Source organism: Hemitrygon akajei, chromosome 8 (genome assembly GCF_048418815.1).
Source record: "Hemitrygon akajei chromosome 8, sHemAka1.3, whole genome shotgun sequence".
Taxonomy (NCBI): domain Eukaryota; kingdom Metazoa; phylum Chordata; class Chondrichthyes; order Myliobatiformes; family Dasyatidae; genus Hemitrygon; species Hemitrygon akajei.
Genome location: NC_133131.1, coordinates 168874635 through 168899269, shown reverse-complemented (window position 1 = coordinate 168899269; position 24635 = coordinate 168874635). Strand labels below are relative to the sequence as shown.

The 24635-nt window shown below is 49.1% G+C and overlaps 1 protein-coding gene and 1 long non-coding RNA gene across 2 annotated transcripts in view; one reads left to right on the top strand and one right to left on the bottom strand.

Moving 5' to 3' along the window:
* Positions 1–2491, bottom strand: part of LOC140732418 (uncharacterized) — a 61795-nt gene extending 59304 nt beyond the window's left edge. The window contains exon 1 of the long non-coding RNA XR_012100075.1: positions 2102–2491. This is a non-coding gene — a long non-coding RNA (uncharacterized lncRNA). The remainder of the gene's footprint in view (positions 1–2101) is intronic.
* LOC140732417 (aquaporin FA-CHIP-like) lies at positions 1426–24424 on the top strand. The gene is made up of 4 exons (XM_073055045.1): positions 1426–1893; positions 17323–17487; positions 20300–20380; positions 21707–24424. Exons 1-4 carry the CDS (start codon positions 1528–1530, stop codon positions 21884–21886), a joined length of 792 nt encoding a protein of 263 aa, XP_072911146.1. The 5' UTR covers positions 1426–1527; the 3' UTR covers positions 21887–24424.
* Positions 24425–24635: the final 211 nt, after the last annotated feature.

Here is a 24635-nt window from a genome sequence, read left to right as displayed (position 1 = left end):
GGGGTTTACAAAGATAGGGAGGGGTTACAGAGATAGGAAGGGAGTTACAGAGATTGGAAGGGGGTTATAGAGATAGGGGGCATTATTGAGATAGAGAGGGGGTGTAGGCACTGAAGGGGGTTTGAGACATTATTGAGAAAGGGAGAGGTGTAGGAGCTGGAATGGGTTATAGAGACAAGGAGGAGTGCTTGGGCTGGAAAGGGTTACAGAGATAGTGAAGGGTGTATGGGCTGGACGGGGTTACAGAGACAGGGAGGGGTGTTTGGACTGGATGGGGTTATTGAGATAGCGAAGGGTGTATGGGCTGGAGGGGTGTTTGGATTGGAGGGGGTTACAGAGACAGGGAGGGGTGTTTGGACTGGATGGGGTTATTGAGATAGCGAAGGGTGTATGGGCTGGAGGGGTGTTTGCATTGGAGGGGGTTACAGAGACAGGGAGAGGTGTTTGGACTGGATGGGGTTATAGAGATAGCGAAGGGTGTATGGGCTGGAGGGGTGTTTGGAATGGAGGGGGTTACAAAGACAGGGAGGGGTGTTTGGACTGGATGGGGTTATTGAGATAGTGAAGGGTGTATGGGCTGGAGGGGTGTTTGGATTGGAGGGGGTTACAGAGACAGGGAGGGGTGTTTGGACTGGAGGGGGTTACAGAGACAGGGAGAGGTGTATGGGTTGGAGGGGGTTACAGAGACAGGGAGGGGTGTATGGGCTGGACAGGGTTATTGAGATAGTGAAGGGTGTATGGACTGGAATGTATTATAGAGACAGGGAGGGGTGGAGGGATGTAGAGGTGGAAGGGGTTACTGAGATAGGGAGGGGTGTAGACATGGAGGAATTTGTATAGGGAATGGCACAGGGGCCTGTGGGGTTAATGGAGACAGGGGTCAGTAGGAGATAGTGTGGGATGTGGGGCTGGGGTGATTACAGGGATAGGGAGGAGTGTAGGGGCTGGGGTGGTTACAGAGATAGGGAGGGGTGTAGGGGCTGGGGTGGTTACAGGGATAGGGAGGGGTGTAGGGGCTGGAATGGTTACAGGGATAGGGAGGGGTGTAGGGGCTGGAATGGTTACAGGGATAGGGAGGGGTGTAGGGGCTGGAATGGTTACAGGGATAGGGAGGGGTGTAGGGGCTGGAATGGTTACAGGGATAGGGAGGGGTGTAGGGGCTGGAATGGTTACAGGGATAGGGAGGGGTGTAGGGGCTGGAGGGGTTGCACAGACAGCGAGGGGTCTGGGCAGTGGAGGGGGCAACAGCCGGGGTCAGGACCGGAGCCGGTCCCTGGTGTTGGGAGGTTACATTAGCTCCCGGCGGACGGAGCACCAAACCGGGCAAAGGCGGGACGCACAAACAGGCGTTCAGAAAGGAGATGTCCGGAACGTATCGGAAACGCCTCCTCTCCCCTCCCACCGCTACCTCCATATAATGTCTCTCGAGTGGCCCCTCCCTCACTTGGCAACTCTGCGAGGAGTGGAGAGGTCCATTCCTTGGATGGTTTGTGCCTGGAGGCGAGCCGGAGGTGCTGAGCAGAGACAATGAGGGAGTTCAATCGCCAGTCCTTCTGGAGGGCAGTGCTGGCCGAGTTCCTGGGGGTGACCGTCTTCGTCTTCCTCAGCATCGGCTCGGCCACGAAGTGGACGGGGAGCCACATCCCCGCCGACATCGTGCAGATCGCCCTCACCTTCGGGCTGTCCATCGCCACGCTCGCCCAGTGCCTGGCGCACATCAGCGGCGCGCACCTCAACCCCGCCGTCACCTTCGGCTTGCTGGTGGGCTGCCAGATCAGCCTGGTCCGAGCGGCCGCCTACATCGGCGCCCAGGTGCTGGGAGGGGTGGCCGCCAGCGCAATCCTCCTCGGGCTCACTCCGCCGTCCAGGAACAGCACGCTCGGACTCAACGCGGTAAGTGCCGGGGGTTGGGGGGGTGGGAGACGGGACGACCCCCCGGCTTCGTGCCCCAGGACGCTGCCAGCCGCTGGTGTTCTGAAACTTTGCGGGTCGGTCGGGATCTATGGCGGGGAGAGCGACGGTCAACGACCCGGGACGGAAAGAAACCTACTTCAGGACCATTGACAGAGTATCGGCGTATTATTGTCGCGTAGAACGGTACCTGTATAAACCCTGTCCGTTAGTCGGGGTCGACCCGGCTGCGTATGCGATACCCCAGTTAGAACAGGCTCCCTGTCTCCGAGTGAGCACCGGTGCCAGCTTGGCTGCAGACGCCTCGCAGGAGTTGTCAGTCAGCAATGAACTCAACTCCGGCTCCGGATTTACCCCCCGCGGCTGGCTCCCGAAGCCTTCCTGTGAGTGGGCACAGAGGGGGTTTGCGATCAGAGTTTTCCATCTCCCAGATGAGCCGCCAACCGCGACTGACGAGCCCCATCTGCCCGAAGCGACGGGTTTTAAGGCGTCAGTAACCTTTCTCTTGTCAGTAGAAACGAAACGCCGGGTTTCCTAGCTAAACCACTTGTGAAGACCAGGAGCTAGACTCGGTTGTCACAGGCTAATCTCATTTGGGAGCAAGGGAAATTCTGCAGATGCTGGAAATCCAAAGCAACACACACAAAATGCCGGAGGAACTCAGCAGGTCGGGCAGCATCTGTGGAAAAGAGTAGAGTCGACGATTCGTGCCGAAACCCTTCGGCGGGACCATTTAAAAGACAGTGGGACCTTATCCCCATCCCCACCCCTCCCCTCCCTTCCCGGCTATGCCAACCTTCAGGAACCAAACCCACTCGCCCAGCAATAAACCTTCCGTCCCGCACAGCCCGAGCCCCCCTGCGTTAAGGCAATCACTTCGGGTTTGCGCCTTTACTGCGCGTCTGCACTGCGCTCCCTGTAACTGTAACTCTACTGTTATTGCCCCCACCCCCGGTGCTGCCTGGGGTGTACTGAGGCGATGAAGTGACCTGTACGGCTGGCATTCAAAGTAATCCTCTCCGCTGTGATAACAAACCCGAATCTATATCATCAAGTAAGTAGTGCATAAGAGACCAAAAATAAAGTGAGAAACCCAACGGCAGAGGGGACGAAGCCGATCCTGAAAGGTGTCCTCAGACCCCCGTACCCCCGCCCTGCCGGCGGCGAAGAGAAGAGGGCCAAAAGGGCAAGCGCCGTGCTGGAAGGTGAGTGAAGCCCCCGTGCAGCAAGCGGACGGGCGGATCGGGAGATAGAGATCGTCTTCACTGCCTTTGGCAGATTATCGCCAGGAGAGACGCGGGAGACCGCAGATCTGAAATCTGGCTGGCGCGATTAAGTTAAAAACTGCCGGAAGGAGTCGCCGTTAAGTTTCTCCAGCAGTCTGTTGGCTAAAAAGTGAGACTATTTATCTATCTATCTATCTATTTGGGATACTCCTGTTAATAATAAGCACTTTATTGATCCTGAGTGGGAAATTCTTTCGTTACAGCAGCGACATTGAAAATCACACTAAGCGGTTTGCAGATTTAACTAATGATAACGTACAGAACAATAACATACATAATGAACCGGTAATGAATAAAGTACGTCCTTCCGGCCCTTCGATTTAATTCTATCACAGGGCAATTTACGATGACCAATACCGACCGGTGGTTCTTTGGACCGTGGGAGGAAACTGGAGCGACCCCGGAGGAAACCCAGGCGGTCCCGAGGAGAACAGGAATTGAACCCGGGTTGCTGGTACTGTAAAGCGTTGTCACGGTGTCGCCCACAGGGAAGTCCAGAGCAACGCAAACAATATCCGGGTGGAACTCAGCAGGCCAGGCAGCGTCTCTGGAGACCTGTTGGGGCAAGACCCCTCCTCAGGACTGGAGAGAAAGGGAAAGGATGCCAGAATGAGGTGGGGTTGGGGGACAAGCTAGGAGGTAATAGTTGAAGCCAGATTGGTGGGGAGGGGCGATGATGCCAGAAGCTGGGAGGTGATAGGTCAAGGGCTGAAGAAGGAGGAATCTGACTGGATCACCAGAGGAGGGGCACCAAGCAGAGGTGATGAGAAGAAGGGGTGAGGGGAGTGGGGGGGGGGGAGGAGATGGGGAGAAGTACCGGAAGTTGGAGAAATCGATGTTCACGCCATCAGCTGAGGCGTTGCTCCTCCAGCCTGAGCGCGGCCTCATCGTGGCGGAAGAGGAGGCCGTGGGCCACCATGTTGGAATGGGATTGGGGATCGGAGTTGAAATGATTGGACACCGGGAAATCCTGCTTCTTGCAGATGCTGTGAAGGCGCTCCACAAAGCAGTCCTCCGATCTGCATAGAAAATGCTGGAGGAACTCAGCAGGTCAGGCAGCATCTATAGAAAGGAATGAACAACATTCCCTACCTTCTTATTCTGGCTTCTTCTCCCTCTCTTAGCAACGATCCCTTTCACCCGTCCAACAATCTCTTTGACCCCCCCCCCCCCCCACCATCAGGCAGGAGGTACCGTAGCGTTAGACCAGGGACTGTCAGGATGGGATGAAGCTTCTGCCCCCAGGTCTAAGACCGCTGAACTCCCTGCTGCCTCCCAGGTCTCATCGCGTACCATTGTACCGTTTGCTTTTTAACTTGTGATGTAAATACGCATTACTTGCCAATTTATTTGTGGTGATACTACTTTGTGTGTTTTGTGTGAGTTATACGCACCGTGGAGCGGAGGAATGTCGTTTCATTTGGCGGTATACATGTGTAATGTTGAAATGACAATAAACTTGATCTTGAACTCCAACTTTCCAGCCTTGATGCAGAGTCTTGGCCTGAAACCTCATCTTCCTCCGTAGAGGCTGCCCGGCCAGCTGAGTTCCTTCGGCATTTTTACTAGGATTCTTTGCAGTTACAAACTCGATCTACCTGGCCATGGTACAGTGTTATTTGTCTTCCTGCACCACACTTTATCGGTAATTAACAGGGTATCTGTTGCTTTCTACAAGCTGGGAGTTCGTATCTCAGGCTCGGGAGTCCAAAGCATGTGAGCTCTGGTCTCCAGGCAACAGGACGGAGACTATTAAGACTGACCGAGAAAGGGCTTCATGCGGGGTTACAATGCAGATTGCTGGCATGAACTTGATACCAGCACCTGATATGTTTAAATCAAATTGGATTAAATTGATATCAATGGGACAGTTTTTAATACCCTGGATACCATATATAACCATATAACAATCACAGCGCGGAAACAGGCCATTCGGCCCTTCTAGTCCGTGCCGAACGCTTACTCTCACCTAGTCCCATCGACCCGCACTCAGCCCATAACCCTCCATTCCTTTCCTGTCCATATACCTATCCAATTTTACTTTAAATGACAATATCATAAAATAATCAACCATATTGGCCGGACTCTCAATATCATTTGAAAAAGAGTGAGAGGTTTTGAGCCCCTTATCTGAGAAAATATGTGGAGAGTCCAGATGAGTGGACGTGGAGAGGATGTTTCCTATGGGGGGGGGAGTCTAGGATCAGAGGGCACAACCTCAGAATAGAGGGGTGTCCATTTAGAATGGAGATGAGGAAGAATTCCTTTAGCCAGAGGGTGGTGAATCTGGGGAATTCAATGCCACTGACAGATGTGGAGGCCAAGTCATCGAATATATTTAAAGTGGAGGTTGATAGGTCGTTAATTAATAAGGATGTCAAAGGTTACGGGGCGAAGGCAGGAGAATGGGATTGAGAGGGATAGTAAGTCAGCCTTAATGGAATGGTAGAGCAAACTTGATGGGCCAAATGTTGCTCATATTGTATGTCTTATGTTCTAAACATTTCCTATTTGTGTACATTTCAAAAATTGTAATTTTACCCCTTTGCCACTTCCTCATCCCAAATACCCACCGCCCTCTGTGCGAAAAAGTTGCCCCTCATGCCCCTTTAGCTCTCTAGCTCTCTGTCTCCTCTCCCCAGGCTCTCTAGTTTAAGACTCCCCGACTCTGGGGAAAAGACGGTGATCATCTAACCCTGTTAGAGCAGCACAGCGTCACTGATTGGGGCTCAATTCCCACCGTTGTCTGTAAGGAGTTTGTATGTTCTCCCTGGGGCTCTGGTTTCCTCCCGTCTTCCAAAGACACTTAGACCCATGGCTGAGGGTTATGCAGTTGTGGGTGTGCGACGCTGGTACCAGAAACATGGCCACACTTGCCGGGGTCCCCCCCATCCCCCGCACATCGCAACTGATGATGCAAAAGGACGCATTTCACTGTATGTTCTGACGTACCTGAGTCATAGAGTCACAGAGTCATAGAATAGTACAGCACAGAAACAGGCCCTTTGGCCCATCTAGTCTGTGCCGAGTCATTTAAACTGCCTACTCCCATCAACGTGCCGGTCGATAGGAGGGATAAATCTAACCTTTTAAATCAGGTGAATATTAATGTCATACACTAAGGGGATAGTGATAGGACAGAGAAATGAAGGGTAGGTGACAGAGAAGGCACAGTATTGTTGATCTTGTTTCTCCCCTCGGTTCTGAGGAAGCGTCCTTGACTTGAAACATGAACTGGTTTCCTTATCCACAGATTCTGCCCGACTTGTTGAGTTCTTCCAGAGCCTCTCTGCCTCTCACTTCCCATTCCAGCAACCTTATTTACCTTTCACTGAGGGTAGGCAAAGCTTTGAAGGGCCGAGCGGTCTGCAGGACTGAACCAGTGAGGTGGAGGTGGGCTGCCTGGCTGTTAGTATGAGACGCACAGGGTAAGATCTCAGCAGCGGGGGGGTGGGGGAGGGTATGTGTGGGGTTAGTGATGGTGGGGGGGGGGGGGGGCAGTGGGGATTCCCCTGGTCCTGTGGGTGTTTACACTCCACTCCTGGGCTCCCTGTAATGTCCTGCCACTTGTCCGCCAACTATTCAATTATCAAGGATCAATTATATTCACCAGTTTACTCATATTTGGAATTTGCTGTGGTGTGGGCACGACATGCAACAATCACAAAGAATAAATAATTATATAGAGAAAACACAAAAGTTTGTGGTTAAAGTCCAGATATCGAATGACCTCTGATCTCTGAAACTATCAACACTGATACAATTATTTACTTATGCAAGAATCTGTCTCAGTGTGTATTTATGGATGTGTGCGTCTGTGTTTGTGTATCTGTGGCTGTGTTTGTATTTGTGCATGTCTGTGTTTGTGTATATTTGTGGATGTGCGTGTTTGTGTTTGTGTATATTTGTGTTTGTGTATATTGATGCCTTTGTCTGTGTTTGTGTGTGTGACTACATATCTGTGTGAGTGTGTGTGTGAGTACAGTGGGTGAGTGAGTACAGTGGGTGAGTGAGTGTGGTGAGTGTGTGTGAGTACAGTGGGTGAGTGGTGAGTGTGTGGGTGAGTGTGGTGAGTGTGTGTGAGTACAGTGGGTGAGTGGTGAGTGTGTGGGTGAGTGTGGTGAGTGTGTGTGGGTGAGTGTGTGTGAGTACAGTGGGTGAGTGGTGAGTGTGTGTGGGTGAGTGTGTGTGGGTGAGTGTGTGTGAGTACAGTGGGTGACTGTGGGTGAGTGTGTGTGGGTGAGTGTGGGTGGGTGAGTGTGTGTGTGTGAGTACAGTGGGTGACTGTGAGTGAGTGTGTGTGGGTGAGTGTGTGTGTGTGAGTACAGTGGGTGAGTGTGTGTGGGTGAGTGGTGAGTGTGAGTGGGTGAGTGTGTGTGAGTGGGTGAGTGTGTGTGTGTGAGTACAGTGGGTGAGTGGTGAGTGTGTGTGGGTGAGTGTGTGTGGGTGAGTGTGTGTGAGTACAGTGGGTGACTGTGGGTGAGTGTGTGTGGGTGAGTGTGGGTGGGTGAGTGTGTGTGTGTGAGTACAGTGGGTGACTGTGAGTGAGTGTGTGTGGGTGAGTGTGTGTGTGTGAGTACAGTGGGTGAGTGTGTGTGGGTGAGTGGTGAGTGTGAGTGGGTGAGTGTGTGTGAGTGGGTGAGTGTGTGTGTGTGAGTACAGTGGGTGAGTGTGAGTGGGTGAGTGTGGGTGGGTGAGTGTGTGTGTGTGAGTACAGTGGGTGAGTGTGTGTGGGTGAGTGGTGAGTGTGAGTGGGTGAGTGTGTGTGTGTGAGTACAGTGGGTGAGTGTGTGTGGGTGAGTGGTGAGTGTGAGTGGGTGAGTGTGTGTGTGTGAGTACAGTGGGTGAGTGTGAGTGGGTGAGTGTGTGTGGGTGAGTGTGAGTGGGTGAGTGTGAGTGGGTGAGTGTGTGTGGGTGAGTGCAGTGAGTGGGTGAGTGTGTAATATTCATGTCTCTCTGCGCCTGCGGGTCTGTGAATGTGTCTCAGTGTCTCTCTGTTGATGTGGAATTTCAGCTTTCTGCCCGATGGTAGTTGTAAGAAGATGGCGTGGCCCAGAGGATGGGAATCTGCTGATTCTCCTCTTGTTGCCCCTCCCCTTTTCTCTTTTTCCATTCACCACTCTGCCTCTCCTCTTATGCCTCCCTTCTCCTTCTCCGCCCATTACCTCCATTTAGTTCCACCCCTCCTTCCCTCTCTACCAGAGTCTACTGTCCTCTCCTATTAGATTCCTTCTTCTTCAGCCCTTTACCTTTTACACCTATTGTCTCCCAGCTTCTTACTTCATCCCCCCCATCCATCTTCCCCTTCACCTGCCCTTCCCCTACCTTCTCATTCTGGCTTCTGTCCCAGTCCCAATGAGGGGTCTTTGCCTGATGCATTGACTCTTTATTCCTCTCCATAGAGGCTGCCTGACCTGCTGAGTCGCTCCAGCATTTTGTGTGAGCCGCTCGTCTGGGGGTCACGTACCGGCTTGCCAGCACTCCAAAGCAGGCAGCCACGTTCAATCCCTCTCGTCTTGCCCTAACTCGTGTGAGAGGGGGCCGCGGTGCAGGTCACAGCCCCAGAGGCCCGGGTTCGATCCTGACGTAGACCACTGTCTGTGTGGAGTTTGCATGCTCTCCCCATGACCCTGTGCCCTTCCTTCAGGGAGCGGTGGTTTCCTCCCACAACCTGAACACACGCAGGTCAGTGAGGGAACTGACTGTTGTAAATTGCCCCAAGTGTGTGGGTCAGTGGGGGAACTGACCGTTGTAAATTGCCCCGAGTGAGTGGGTCAGTGGGGAAACTGACCGTTGTAAATTGCCCCGAGTGAGTGGGTCAGTGGGGGAACTGACAGTTGTAAATTGCCCCGAGTGAGTGGGTCAGTGGGGGAACTGACCGTTGTAAATTGCCTTGAGTGAGTGGGTCAGTGGGAGAACTGACCATTGTAAATTGCCCCGAGTGAGTGGGTCAGTGAAGGAACTGACCGTTGTAAATTGCCCTGAGTGAGTGGGTCAGTGGGAGAACTGACCGTTGTAAATTGCCCCGAGTGAGTGGGTCAGTGAAGGAACTGACCGTTGTAAATTGCCCTGAGTGAGTGGGTCAGTGAGGGAACTGACCGTTGTAAATTGCCCCGAGTGAGTGGGTCAGTGGGGGAACTGACCGTTGTAAATTGCCCCGAGTGAGTGGGTCAGTGGGGGAACTGACCATTGTAAATTGCCCCGAGTGAGTGGGTCAGTGAAGGAACTGACCGTTGTAAATTGCCCCGAGTGAGTGGGTCAGTGGGGGAACTGACCGTTGTAAATTGCCCCGAGTGAGTGGGTCAGTGGGGGAACTGACCGTTGTAAATTGCTCCGAGTGAGTGGGTCAGTGGGGGAACTGACCGTTGTAAATTGCCCCGAGTGAGTGGGTCAGTGGGGGAACTGACCGTTGTAAATTGCCCCAAGTGAGTGGGTCAGTGGGGGAACTGACCGTTGTAAATTGCCCCGAGTGAGTGGGTCAGTGGGGGAACTGACCGTTGTAAATTGCCCCGAGTGAGTGGGTCAGTGATGGAACTGACCGTTGTAAATTGCCCCGAGTGAGTGGGTCAGTGGGGGAACTGACCGTTGTAAATTGCCCCGAGTGAGTGGGTCAGTGAGGGAACTGACCGTTGTAAATTGCCCCGAGTGAGTGGGTCAGTGAGGGAACTGACCGTTGTAAATTGCCCCGAGTGAGTGGGTCAGTGAAGGAACTGACCGTTGTAAATTGCCCCGAGTGAGTGGGTCAGTGGGGGAACTGACCGTTGTAAATTGCCCCGAGTGAGTGGGTCAGTGGGGGAACTGACCGTTGTAAATTGCCCCGAGTGAGTGGGTCAGTGAAGGAACTGACCGTTGTAAATTGCCCTGAGTGAATGGGTCAGTGGGAGAACTGACCGTTGTAAATTGCCCCGAGTGAGTGGGTCAGTGAAGGAACTGACCATTGTAAATTGCCCCGAGTGAGTGGGTCAGTGGGGGAACTGACCGTTGTAAATTGCCCTGAGTGAGTGGGTCAGTGAGGGAACTGACCGTTGTAAATTGCCCCGAGTGAGTGGGTCAGTGAGGGAACTGACCATTGTAAATTGCCCCGAGTGAGTGGGTCAGTGATGGAACTGACCGTTGTAAATTGCCCCGAGTGAGTGGGTCAGTGGGGGAACTGACCGTTGTAAATTGCCCCGAGTGAGTGGGTCAGTGAGGGAACTGACCGTTGTAAATTGCCCCGAGTGAGTGGGTCAGTGAAGGAACTGACCGTTGTAAATTGCCCCGAGTGAGTGGGTCAGTGGGGGAACTGACCGTTGTAAATTGCCCCGAGTGAGTGGGTCAGTGGGGGAACTGACCGTTGTAAATTGCCCCCAGTGAGTGGGTCAGTGAAGGAACTGACCGTTGTAAATTGCCCCAAGTGAGTGGGTCAGTGGGGGAACTGACCATTGTAAATTGCCCCGAGTGAGTGGGTCAGTGAAGGAACTGACCGTTGTAAATTGCCCCGAGTGAGTGGGTCAGTGGGGGAACTGACCGTTGTAAATTGCCCCGAGTGAGTGGGTCAGTGGGGGAACTGACCGTTGTAAATTGCCCCCAGTGAGTGGGTCAGTGAAGGAACTGACCGTTGTAAATTGCCCCAAGTGAGTGGGTCAGTGGGGGAACTGACCATTGTAAATTGCCCCGAGTGAGTGGGTCAGTGGGGGAACTGACCGTTGTAAATTGCCCCGAGTGAGTGGGTCAGTGAGGGAACTGACCGTTGTAAATTGCCCCGAGTGAGTGGGTCAGTGATGGAACTGACCGTTGTAAATTGCCCCGAGTGAGTGGGTCAGTGGGGGAACTGACCGTTGTAAATTGCCCCGAGTGAGTGGGTCAGTGAGGGAACTGACCGTTGTAAATTGCCCCGAGTGAGTGGGTCAGTGAGGGAACTGACCATTGTAAATTGCCCCAAGTGAGTGGGTCAGTGAGGGAACTGACCGTTGTAAATTGCCCCGAGTGAGTGGGTCAGTGGGGGAACTGACCGTTGTAAATTGCCCCGAGTGAGTGGGTCAGTGGGGGAACTGACCGTTGTAAATTGCCCCGAGTGAGTGGGTCAGTGAAGGAACTGACCGTTGTAAATTGCCCCGAGTGAGTGGGTCAGTGGGGGAACTGACCGTTGTAAATTGCCCCGAGTGAGTGGGTCAGTGGGGGAACTGACCGTTGTAAATTGCCCCCAGTGAGTGGGTCAGTGAAGGAACTGACCGTTGTAAATTGCCTCGAGTGAGTGGGTCAGTGGGGGAAATCCGGTTGCTGGGAATGTGGGAGGAATAAAATGGGATTAATGGAAAATTAGTATTGGTGTTGTGGGTCAGATGGAGTCAATGGGCTGAAGGGTCTGATTCCCTGCTGTACATGTAGGAATCAATGATCTTGCCATGTGCATGATATCACGTGATCAGAAAGACATTTTGAAAGGATGTGGCTGGTTTTGTGATGTCCTGAGATAATTGTAGGAATTTTATTTTTTTTAAATGTAGAGGTAGGTACAGCGTAGAACAGCTCTTCTGCCCAGCAACCCGCCAATTTAACACGACCTCATCACGGGACAATTTACAATGCCCAATTACGCTACTAACAGGTACGTTCTTTGGACTATGTTGAAGAAACCAGAGCACCCGGAGGAAACCCACATGTTCACACCGTGGGAGCGGTGTGGGGCAGATGGCAGAGAATGAGTGCCAGGGGTGGTGTTTGGTGTGGGTGCAGATAGATCCAGCCCTGAGACACATCGTTTATTGATCACTACAGAACATCTCTCTGGTGCTTCCCACTCCCTCCTCTCTCCCTTCCCCTTTTCCCAACCACGACTCCCCTCCCCCGTCCACTTCCCTCTCTCAGTCTACAACAGAGACCCAGATCAGAATCAGGTTTATCATCGCTCATGTGTCATGAAATTTGTGTTTTTTTTGGAGGCAGCGGTACAGTGCAAAACATAAATTACTACAGTGCTGTGGAAAAGTCTTCAGCACCTTAGCCGTGTATATGTGCCTAAGCCTTTTTGCACAGTTCTGTCCATTTATTGTAATTTATAGTATATTTTATGCATTGTAATGTAGGGCTGTTGCAAACCGACACATTTCATGACACACACAAAATATTGGTGGAACGCTGCAGGCCAGGCAGCATCTATAGGAAGCAGTACAGTCGACGTTTCAGGCCGAGACCCTTCGTCAGGACTAACTGAAAGAAAATTTCATGACATATGCCAGTGATGTTAAACCTGATTCTGATTCTGGGTTCATTGACCATATGACACAGGGGATAACGCTGTTCCTAAAATCTTGAGGGTTCTTTATATTCCTGAGTGTAATTCCTCAGCAGCCTGAACCTCACACACGCTTCTTTTTCAATTCAGGCTTGACTTGTGTCTTCTTGTCATCCTAGGTCAGTTATAAAACACTCCATTCCTGGGGTGTAGTGTCCAAAGTTCATAGCTTAAAATAGAAGAGGGTTATATAGCCTGTTAATTTCAGCAGCCCAAAGCAGGTCATAAAAACCTTGTGTATCTCACACTGTCTGTTAGCTCATGGGCAGACGTCTAGTCTGCAACCCAGAACAGCCCAATTCAGAAATCAAAGTCAGAGTTAATTCTTAATGCTATGTTTGAGGGTGGGTTACTGATGGAACCTCCTTCGCTGTTTGTTGTTCCATTGTGCACCGGGGCTTTGATCCGATCCATTGGTGGTAACATCGCCTACCACGGCCAACTGCAACACACCCAAGGGTCAGCCAGCATCGATGGAGGGAAATGGACAGTTGACATTTCTGGTCAAGCCTTTATTTTCATAATTCGCACTGGACTGGAAAGACAGAAAGTGCAAAAAGAACAGTGAGGTCATGGTCCATTCAGAGACCTGATGGCAGAGGGGAAGAAGCTGTTTCTGAATCATTGAGTGTGAGTCCTCGGTCTCCTGTACCTCCCCCATAATGGTAGCAATGGGAAGAGGGCATCCCTGGATTGTGAGGGTCCCTTGTGGATGCTGCCTCTTGAAGATGTCCTCAATAGAGGGGAGGCTTGTGCCCGTGATGGAGCCGGTTCAGTCTACAACCCTCTGCATCCTCTCCACCAATCAGCTGAGAGTCTTTGGTGATGTACCAAATCTCCTCAAGCTCCTAACAGAGTAGAGCTGCTGGTTTGTGCTTTCTTGTGTTGAGAAATATTAACATGAGGGATGAGATGATAGGTGGGACACTAGAGGTGGCCCTCCTTGTTTTGTGCTGTATTGAGTCCACCTGTGCATATTAGCTTGTTATTTGGAAGAACTTATTCCAGCATGGCAATCTCATGGGACTGTGTGTATCAAGCCACCATAAATTCAAACATCTGGGAGCTTTGGCAGAATCAATATGGATAAGTCTGCCTTGAGAACCGGTTGGTCACTTCTAACACAAATTGGAGAGTCTGCAATTGACTCTGTAAACACATTGAACAATCCATGTGATTTGAATTTATTTTGTTTATTACAGACACTTGGCAACAAAACACAATTTTATACCTCGCAAACGGCCTTTGAGTTGTGCGCCTTCCCCAGTTTCACCCTTTGATCCCTCGCGGTCGGGCTTTACAATGTCACGCTCTGTAACAGGATGGTCTAATTTGGCATGGTGTTATCGTAAGACACAGGAGCTGAATTAGGCCATCAACCCCCATTCTCCTCCCTTCTCCCGGCAACATTTAACAACCCTTACTAATTGAGAACACGCAGTACTGCGCTAAAGTCTCAGGCACATGTAAAAACTTCCTGTAAAGCCAAGATGCTTTCAAAAATAATGAAATGAAAAGTTTCTAAATTAAAAAAATACTATAAAGAGCAGTAAACAGTTAAAAAATAACTAAATCAAATCAATATTTGGAGCGATCGCCCTTTGCCCTTAAAATGGCATCAAATCTCTCAGGTACACTGTCGTGCAGTTTTATAAGAAAATCGGCTGGTAGGTTGTTCTGAGCATCTTGGAGAACTTGCCACAGTTCCTCTGCAGACTTTGGCTGTGCTGTTTGCTTCTGTGTATCCAGGGTAAGGCCAGACATTGAGATTAGGACTCCATGGAGGCCATGTCATCTGAAACCATATAAAAAAATCTAGGGTTTTGCACAGTACCGCATCAACCTCTGTTTTAAATATACCCGATGACTTGGCCTGCACACCATTTGTAGCGGTTGTGGTGAACTACATATACCTGTCTGGACTGCTCCTGTGGCTCCTCCCACAGACCCCTGTATAAAGGCGATTGAGGCCTGAGCCCGGCCTCATTCTCCAGGATGTAGTGTTGTTCATTCTTCCAGTCAATAAAAGCCGATACCTCGCTTCTTACGTCTCAGAGTGAGTTATTGATGGTGCATCAGCGGTGAATTCCACAGGGTCACCAACATCTAGCTGAAGAAGTTACTCCTCATCTGTGTTTCCAAGTAACGAGGGGTCAGGCAGTCTGAAGAGCAACAGGGCTGTTTCAACTTCTGCCCATCACCGATTTCATTCACTGAAGTGCCGTAGCTCCCAGCAAGTGGCAACACTGGGTGCTGAAGGAGGATGAGGACTGCAGTCCCGACGAAGGGTCTCAGCCCAAGATGCCAACTGTTCATACCCCTCCATAGAGCTGCCTGATCTGCTGAGTTCCTCCAGCCTTCTGTGTGTTGCTCTAGATTTCCAGCATCTGCAGAGTCTCTTTTGTCAAGGACAGCTTCTATTCTAGTGTTCATCATCATCATGCGCCATGTTGTATGACATCATCATTATGTGCCGTGTCATATGACGTGGGCTATCATGGTCTTTCCATCACCATGATTATTCTTGGCAAATTTTTCTGCAGAAGTGGTTTGTTGTCACTACCCTCTTCTGGGCAGTGTCTTTAGAAGACAGTTGGCCCCAGTTGTTGTCAGTGCTCTTCAGAGGAGTCAGTGGTGGCATAACCAGGAATGTGATCTGTACCAGTTGCTCATATGACCATCCACCACTGCTCCCATGGCCTCATGTGACTTTAATTGGGGGGGGGGCTAAGTAGGTGCTACACCTTGTCCAAGGGTGGCTGAAGGAAGATCTGTCAGAGGTTTATAAATACAAAAAGTATTATAAAAAAAGGTTTATAAAGTTTTGAGAGGCAAAGATAGAGTAGAGAAATGGTAGCTTTCTCCCAGGGTTGAAATGTCTAATACTAGAGGATGTACATTCAAGGTGAAAGGAGTTAAATTTAAAGGAGATGGTGTGGGCAAGTATTTATTTACACAGAGAGGGGTGATTGCCTGGAATGCTCTGTCATGGCTGGAAGTGGAGGCAAATACGATAGAGGCAAATACAACAGAAGTGTTTAAGAGACTCATAAATGTGCAGATGGAAGAGATTAGTTTAATTAGGTGTCCTCATTTTAATTATCTTAGCATAACGTCCTGTTTCTGTGCTCTACTGTTCAAAGTAAACTGATTTATGAAGTGATTGTGCTCTGTTACTGTATTCAAAGTTCAAAGTCCACTCCGATTTGTTTCCTTGTGGGTATTCACGGTAACTAGAAAGAAACACGATAGAATCACGATGGAATGAGCTTCCTGTAGAAGTAGTAGAGGCCAGATCAGTTGTGTCATTTAAGGTAAAATTGGATAGGTATATGGATAGGAAAGGAGTGGAGGGTTATGGGCTGAGTGCGGGTAGGTGGGACTAGGTGAGATTAAGAGTTCGGCACGGACTAGGAGGGCCGGAATGGCCTGTTTCCGTGCTGTGATTGTTATATGGTTATATGGTTAATCAATGTAAAACCTCTTACAGCAGAAAAGGACAACAGACTATTGTGCACAGGACTATAAACTGTCAAATACAAAAGTTAAATAACTAAATAATAATGATAATAAACAATAGACAATAGGTGCAGAAGCAGACCATTCGGCCCTTCGAGCCTGCACCGCCATTCTGAGATCATGGCTGATCATCTACTATCAATACCCGGTTCCTGCCTTGTCCCCATATCCCTTGATTCCCCTATCCATAAGATACCTATCTAGCTCCTTCTTGAAAGCATCCAGAGAATTGGCCTCCACTGCCTTCCGAGGCAGTGCATTCCAGACCCCCACAACTCTCTGGGAGAAGAAGTTTTTCCTTAACTCTGTCCTAAATGACCTACCCCTTATTCTCAAACCATGCCCTCTGGTACTGGACTCTCCCAGCATCTGGAACATATTTCCTGCCTCTATCTTGTCCAATCCCTTAATAATCTTATGTTGCAATCAGATTCCCCTCTCAATCTCCTTAATTCCAGCGTGTACAAGCCCAGTCTCTCTAACCTCTCTGCGTAAGATAGTCCGGACATCCCAGGAATTAACCTCGTGAATCTATGCTGCACTTCCTCTACAGCCAGGATGTCCTTCCTTAACCCTGGAGACCAAAACTGTACACAATACTCCAGGTGTGGTCTCACCAGGGCCCTGTACAAATGCAAAAGGATTTCCTTGCTCTTGTACTCAATTCCCTTTGTAATAAAGGCCAACATTCCATTAGCCTTCTTCACTGCCTGCTGCACTTGCTCATTCACCTTCAGTGACTGATGAACAAGGACTCCTAGATCTCTTTGTATTTCTCCCTTACCTAACTCTACACCATTCAGATAATAATCTGCCTTCCTGTTCTTACTCCCAAAGTGGATAACCTCACACTTATTCACATTAAACGTCATCTGCCAAGTACCTGCCCACTCACCCAGCCTATCCAAGTCACCCTGAATTCTCCTAACATCCTCATCACATGTCAATAATAAATAAATAAATAAACATTGAGAACGTGGGATGAAGAGTCCTTAAAAGTTAGTCCATAGGTTGTGGAATCAGTTCGGTATTGGGGTGAGTGAAGTTATCCACACCGGTTCAGGAGCCTGATAACTGTTCCCGAACCTGGTCGTGTGGGACCTCCAGCTTTGCACCTTCGCCCGATGCTGGTAGTGAGAAGATGTTCTAAGTGACAATAATAAACCATTCCAGTTCAATTAACGGTCTAACTGGGTGAGGGAGTGGATTCGAGGGGCCCCAGTTTCGGACGTGTTTTTGCCGTTTTCACTGCCGGGGGTGGGAACTCACTCAGAGGGAGGAGGGGCCGTTCCCTCACTGTTCCCGTGGCTACTACTACCCCTCCTCTTTCAGCTGTCGGATGGCGTGACCCCGGGGCAGGGTCTGGGCGTGGAGTTGATCATCACCTTCCAGCTGGTCCTCTGTGTCTTCGCCACCACGGACAAGAGGCGCTCTGACCTGTCTGGCTCCGGGCCGCTGGCGATCGGGCTCTCCGTTGCCATTGGGCACCTGATGGCGGTGAGTAGGGGCGGCCCAGAGGAGGCGCGCTGGCGGGCAGAATGTTGTGGGCAGGGAGTGGTTGTGAGGGAGGAGGGAGGTGTTGTAGATTCAGGTAGTGAAGAGACCCAAGTGAAAAATGGCAGGTGGAATTTAAAGCAGACAAGCGACTGATGTTGATCTTTGGAAGGACTTACATGGTGACCACAAAGGGCATGAAGGAGAGTGGTAAGATTTACGGATCAGGAATACAGATCTATTATTCCTTTAAAATGGCATCGCAGGTAGAGAGGGTTGTAAAGAGAGCTTCTGACCCGTTGGTCTTTCATAAATCAAAAGTATTGAGTACAGGAGCTAGGACGTTGTGTTGAAGTTGTATGATATTTCGGTGAGGCCTAATTTTGAGTATTGCATGAAGTTCTTGTTACCAACCTAAAGGAAAGATGTCAGTAAGACTGAAAGGCAAAATTTACAAGGATTTTTCCCGGATGTGAGGAGCTGAGGGAAAGGTTGAATAGGTTAGGACTTGATTCCCTGGAGCGTAGGAAAATGAGGAGAGATTTGATAGAGGTATACAACATTATGAAGGGCGTAGATAGGGTAAATACAAGCAGGCTTTTTCCACTGAGGTTGAATGACACTAGAACTGGAGGGTCATAGGTTAAGGATGAAAGGTGAAATGTTTAAGGGGAATCTGAGAGGGAGGTTCTTCACTCAGAATATTGAATGTTCCGCTAGTACGATAAGATGGACTCGACCCCATAATCTGCCTCGTTATCACCTTGCACCTTATTGTCTACCTACTCTGCACTTTCTCTGTAACACTTTATTCCGCATTCTTGTACTGCTTTTCCCTTGTAAGACCTCAGTGCACTAAATGACCAGTATGGGTGGCATGCAAAATTAAGGTGTTCACTGTACCTCAGTTCATGTGACAATAATATACCAATTTACTAACTTATCAATATAACTTCTGGTTACACCAGTACATCATGATTAGGCCACAGCAATGCTAGAGGCTTGGCTGATGCTGGAACAGGACAGATGGGCAGAATGGCCTGCTCCATTGTTTGAATTTCTGCACCACGGCTCACAGACCCCTAGGGAAGACCCATTTCTTCTGATCATACCCGGGTGTCCGGTCACCTCACCACGGGAGGGATGTGGAGACTTTGGAGAGAGTGCACAGAACGTTCACCAGGATGCTGCCTGGATTAGGGAGCATGAAGGGGAACTTAGGCAAACTTTGGTTGTTTTCAGAGGCTGAGGGGAGACCTGGAAAAGATGTATAAAAATAATAAGAGGTATATATGGAGTTACAGAAAACTACAGCCCAGAAACAGGCCATTTGGCCCATCTAGTCCATGCCGAAACATTTAAGCTGCCTAGTCCCATTGGCATGCAGCAAGACCATAGCCCTGAATACCCCTAGCATCCATGTACCTATCCAAACTTCTCTTAAACGCCGAAATCAAGCTCGCACCCACCACTTCCACCGGCAGCTCATTCCACACTCTCACACCCTCTTAGTGAAGAAGTTTCCCCTCATGTTCCCCTTAAACTTTACACCTTTCACCCCTAACCCATGAACTCTAGTTGTAGTCCTACCCAACCTCTGCTTCCATTTACCCCACCTATATCCCTCGTAATATACCTCTATCAAATCTCCCCTCAGTGTTCTGTTCTCCACAGACTTGTGTTCTAACCTAGTCAATCTTCCCTTGTAACCCAGGTCCTCCAGTCCCAGCAACATCCTTGTACATTTTCTTTGTACTCTTTCAACCTTGTTTACATCTTTCCTGTAGGTCGGTGACCAAATTACCTACTAAACCCTCTAATTTGGTGCACACAATACTCCAAATCAGGCCTCACAAATGTCTTGTATAACTTCAACATAAAGGTTCATATATTTGGAATCTTTTCCCCAGGGTAGAAATTTCTTTTTTCTTTTGTAATTTATTTTTTTATTGAAGTTCATCAAACAAACATTTCCATAAGATGTATTTCAGACATTGTACATATATATCATATAATCATATATATCACAAAATATCCACAAAGTATTTATCTGAGGTATACACTTATAGAAAAGAGTGGAGAGAAAAAACAAGCAAAAGGAAAGAACTATGTACAAGTAGGGAGTGATCTTTTTTTTTACAACAGATTCATTGATTTGTGAGAATAAAATCAGGCCTATGAGGCATTATGTAGTTAAACCATTTTTCCCAGTTTGAATCAAATTGTTCCAGCTTATGATTAACAGATGCTGTTATTTTCTCCATTTTGTAAATGTCCATTGTAATTTCCATCCATGTACTTAAAGTTGGGCTCTCCTGTGATAACCATTTCCTAGTAAGAGTCTTTTTACCAGCCCCCAGCAGTATATTCATTAAATATTTATCTCTTTTCAACCATTCTTGAGGTAGAAATGTCAATTTCAAAGGAGATAAGAGGGGCGAGTTTTTTTTTAATACAAGAGAGTCGGGAGGGTGGGGTGCTTGGAATGCCTGCCTGGGAGGTGGTGGAGGCAGAGACATCAGGGACTTAAGAGACGTTTAGGTGGGTGGGTGAATGTGAGGGAAATGGAAGGACACGGACATTGCTTAGGTAGGAGGGAGTAGTTTACCATTCATTACTAATTTTAATTAGTTTGGCACAACATTGTGGGCCAAAGGGCCTGTGCTTGTTCTATTGAACTGTATATGCCCATCACTGGCCCCTTTAAGCCTGTTTAGATTCTGCTTGCCTTGACAAACAGCACCAGGTGTGTGGAGCCTGCAGAACCCCTTCCCCAAGGGCTGTGTGTTATTCAAACTGCTTGCTCTCTCCACAGATCGGCTTCACCGGATGTGGGATGAATCCTGCTCGGTCCTTCGGTCCGGCGGCCGTTACTGGCGATTTCAGAAATCACTGGGTGAGTTGGATGAGCGGATGGTACATTGTAAACCAACGGTCCACTAGGCCTTGGGTAAAGGTGGCCCGGGCTCCACCCAGCGAGCAGTGCTGAGAGGGAGCTGGACTTGCCGCCTTGTCCAGAAGATGTTTCACCACTCATCCGAGAGGCTCCATCAGCTCTGGTCCACGGTGGGCAGTTTCCGGTTTATAAACCCTGTGAGTTGTTTGACGGAATAGCAATCACATGAGGGTCTTTGAGAGTTGTAGAGGTAACGAGAGGGTCATGAGCATTTGCATGAATGGAGGGGTGAACTGTTGTGGAAACTCTGGGGGAGTGATGTTAAGACTGTATCGTAAGTAGCTGATGGCTGTTGTAACCCACCCCCTCGTTCAGGGATGGGTTTTCCAGTTTGACGAAGATCGCTTCTTTAATCCCTCCTTCAAACCACCTGTCCTCTCTGTGTCCAAAGTGGACAACAGTTCTCACCTCCATTCATATAAAGATGAGACTAATGACCCTCTCATTACCTCTACGAATCTTAACAACCCTCATGTGATTGCTATACCTTTAAACAACTGACAGAGTTTATAAACGGGAAACTACCCACACAGATCAGGACTGAAGAAGCCTCTCGGATGAATGGTGAAATGGCTTCTAGCCAGCACAGCAAGTCTGGTTGTCTTGACTTATTACTGCCGGATGTACAATCACTTGGATGAGTGAGAACCTTCATAGACATCTCAGATAAATCCTTTTTTCTTTTTCTATTCCCCACTATGATTCCCCTCGCACCCCCTTCTCTTCCTCTCAACTGCCCATCACCTTCCTCTGGTTCCCTCTTCCTTCTCTTTTCCCAAGATCCACTCTCCTCTCACATCAGATCCCTTCTCTTTCAGTCCTTTATCTCTTCCATCAATCACCTCCCAGCTTCTTTCTTCATACCCCCACCCACCTACCTTCCTCCTCAGCTTGTGTTCCTTCCCCTTCCTCCACCTGCCTCCCTCCCTTTCCAGTCCCGATGGAGGGTCTCAGCCTGAAACGCTAACCGCTTATTCCTCTCCTGGATGCTACCTGACCTGCACTTTCTGTGTGTAGCTCAAAACTTCCAGTGTCTGCAGAATCCCTTGTGTTTGGGATATGGGAGGAGACCTGGGGTGGAGGGCTGGGAACACACAAATGCAGTCACAGGGAGATCATGTAGACTCCAGTCCGACAGCGCTCAAAGTCGCAATCGAACCGGGGTCTCTGGAGCTGCCGTCCCCAGTCCCCCGGGCAAGAACACTACACTCCCAACGATGGAGGGGCCCCCCATGGTAACGCCTGCCTTTGCTCCCTCCCCGCCAGCTCTACTGGGTGGGCCCCATCATCGGAGGAGCAGCCGCCGCCATTCTGTACGACTTCGTGCTGACCGACCGCTACCAGCAGTCGTCTGACCGGCTCAAGGTGTTGACCAGCGGTATGAGCGAGGAGTATGAAGTGGAGGAAGATCAAGACAAAGCGAGGATGGAGATGAAGCCGAGATAGAGGCGTGCCAACAGAGGGAGGGATGGGGAAGGATCTTCCCAGTGGTGCTAGGGGAGGGCAGGGTTCATGGGAATTGCTTCTGACTGGGTTAAATTCTGAGTGGGGTTGGTGGGTGCAGTCTTGACTGGGTTGAATTCTGGGCAAGTTTTATGGGCGGGCCAACTTGGGGGCATATTTTTGACTGGGTTAAATTGTGGGTGCATTCTTTGGGTGGAGTTTTGATTGGATTAAATTGTGGGTGGGGTTAATGGGTGGGCAGGGTTGGATACAGAGTTTTGATTGGTTTAAATTGTGGGTGGGCAGAGTTTTGACTAGGTTGAGATCGTGGGTGGGGTCTTTGGTTGCAGTTGGGGACAGAGTTTCGGATGGGTTAAACTGCGGGTGCCAATTGTGAGTGGGGGTATGTTTTGGTGTGCAGTGTTGAGGTTGGGTCGGGGTGGGGGGGGGCAAAGCTTTGGCTCATTTAAATTGTGGGTAGGCTTTGTTGGTTGATGGAGTTTCAGCCGGTTTAAACTGCAGCCAGAGTTTTTGGTGGTTGGGCAGTCCTAGAGGAGTTGTTGGGTGTGGGGGGGGGGGGGGGTGGTGGAATAAAATGAGATGGGGAAGGATTGGGATAACAATAGGTGAAGAGCCATTCATACAGATCATATCATTCCATATGCAAGTGGATCGAGGTGGTAAAAAGCAGACAGAGTAGCGTGTCACAGCTGCAGTGTCGGCGGACAAATTAAGTGCCTAAATGCTGTAGCTTGAGAGATCAAAAACCCATCCTTTAGAGCAGGGGTTCCTCTTGGTTCATGGTCAGGCTTCGTGGCAAAGAAAAGGTTGGGAACCCCCTCTTTAGGGCATGAGAGATCCATTCAAGGGACTAATTGGATAGCTTGTCACAGAAACAATGGGCTGAATGGCCTTGTCTTGTGGTGAAGGCAAAATGCTGGAAACACTCAGCAGGTCAGACAGTATCTGTGGAGAATGAAACAATCAGCGTTTCAGTTAGATGACGCTTCATCAGGAAAAAAAGCACATAAATTAGTCTAGGAAGTATCACCTTGTGATAACAGGGTCTTTGAGCTGAAACATTCACTGTTTCTCTTCACGGAGAGGCTGATGACCCAATGAGTGTTTCCAACAACTTCTGGTTTTTATTTCAGATTTCCAGCATCTGCAGTTGTTTAGTTTGACTCTGTTGTACAAAGCCAAATACAAAGCTATGCAAAACCATCAGGAGTCAGTATTGAATAAATAAGCTAATTCTATATTCTTTTGTCAGCTATTACTCTCAGCATAATTTTACTGTGTTATTCTACAAATGGAGGGTGGGGGTGGTGCGTCAGGGTGAGAGCAGGAATATAACAGGGTGGGGGGTAGTGAAGGAGGGAGGAGGGTGGGGAGTGAGTTTGGGGTAGAATGTGCTTGGTATACAGAGCCTCGAACATTCACCAGACCACAGCCACTGCCTCTGCCTCAAAGTCGCCCTCCACTGGCGGCCTCTGGTTATCCCACTGATTGGTAAACAGGACTGTCAAATATTCTGTCACTCAATGGTCACTTTATCAGGAACAGGAGTGAAACCCCATGTGGTTTCTGCTGCTACAGCCCATCCACTTCAAGGTTCGACATGTTGTGCCCTTGGCACACCAGCTTTGTAATGAGTTCCTGTAGCCTTCCTGTCAGCGTGAACCAGTCTGACCTCCCTCATCAACAAGGCATTTTCACCCACAGAAATGCCACTTGCTGGATTTTTAAAAATTTTTTGCACCATTCTCTGTAAACTCTGGAGCAGGGGTTCCCAACCTTTTTTTATGTCATGGACCCCTACCATTAACCGAGGGGTTTGTGGACCCCAGGCTGGGAACCCCTGGTATAGAGACTTCGGTGAGTGAAAATCCCAGGAGATCAGCAGTTTCTGAGATACTCAAACCACCCCATCTGGCACCAACAATCAGTCCATGATCAAAGTCACTTAGATCACATTTCTTCCCCATTCAGATGTTTGGTCCAAACAACAACTGAACCTCTTGACCATGTCTGCATGCTTTTACGCATTGAGTTGCTGCCACGTGATTGGCTGATTAGATATTTGCATTAACGAGCAGGTGTACCTAATAAAGTGGCCACTGAACATACACATAGAAAGTACATAACAAGCAACTGAAACCTTCTGATTTTTGTCATCTCTGATTTGTGTATAATTAAAATCAGGACGTGTAGAGGATGTTGGTGATACTACAGCAGTCAGAAGCTCGATCCCATGGATGGACCAATTAACCCCTGAGTGTAAATAGGCTTTACAAACGCCATAGCCACTAACACCTGAGTGGAGAATTTGTTATTCTTCCCATGGAGGCTGCCTGACCTGCTGAGTTTTTCCAGCATGTTGTGTTCCTAATGTTAGATTTCTAATATCAGCATTCTTTCCAATATGCTGTTTATGTATTGTTTAATTCTCTCTGTATATTCTACCCTTTGCATATAGACTCTATTTATTGAAATAATTCTCATTTCATTTTGTTACTCAAATAAAAATATGTCCAGTTATTGCCTCTGTGTGTGTGTATATCAGTGTGAGAGGGTGATTGTATATATGTGTGTGAGAGTATGTCTACATCTGTGTGTGAGTGAGAGAGAGAGAGTGTGTGTGTGTGTATATATATATATACACACACACTATATGAGTGTGTAAGTACTGTCTCATCATTACATCTTACTATATAGTGTGAAACACTTTTGCTTATGTGCCCTCCTCACA

Excerpts from the sequence above, each read along its gene's own strand:
- LOC140732417 (XM_073055045.1), top strand. The coding sequence starts at position 1,528 with ATGAGGGAGTTCAATCGCCAGTCCTTCTGGAGGGCAGTGCTGGCCGAG. Across the intron at positions 1,894-17,322 it reads GCACGCTCGGACTCAACGCG|CTGTCGGATGGCGTGACCCC; the intron begins GTAAGTGCCGGG and ends CTCCTCTTTCAG. Across the intron at positions 17,488-20,299 it reads CCATTGGGCACCTGATGGCG|ATCGGCTTCACCGGATGTGG; the intron begins GTGAGTAGGGGC and ends CTCTCTCCACAG.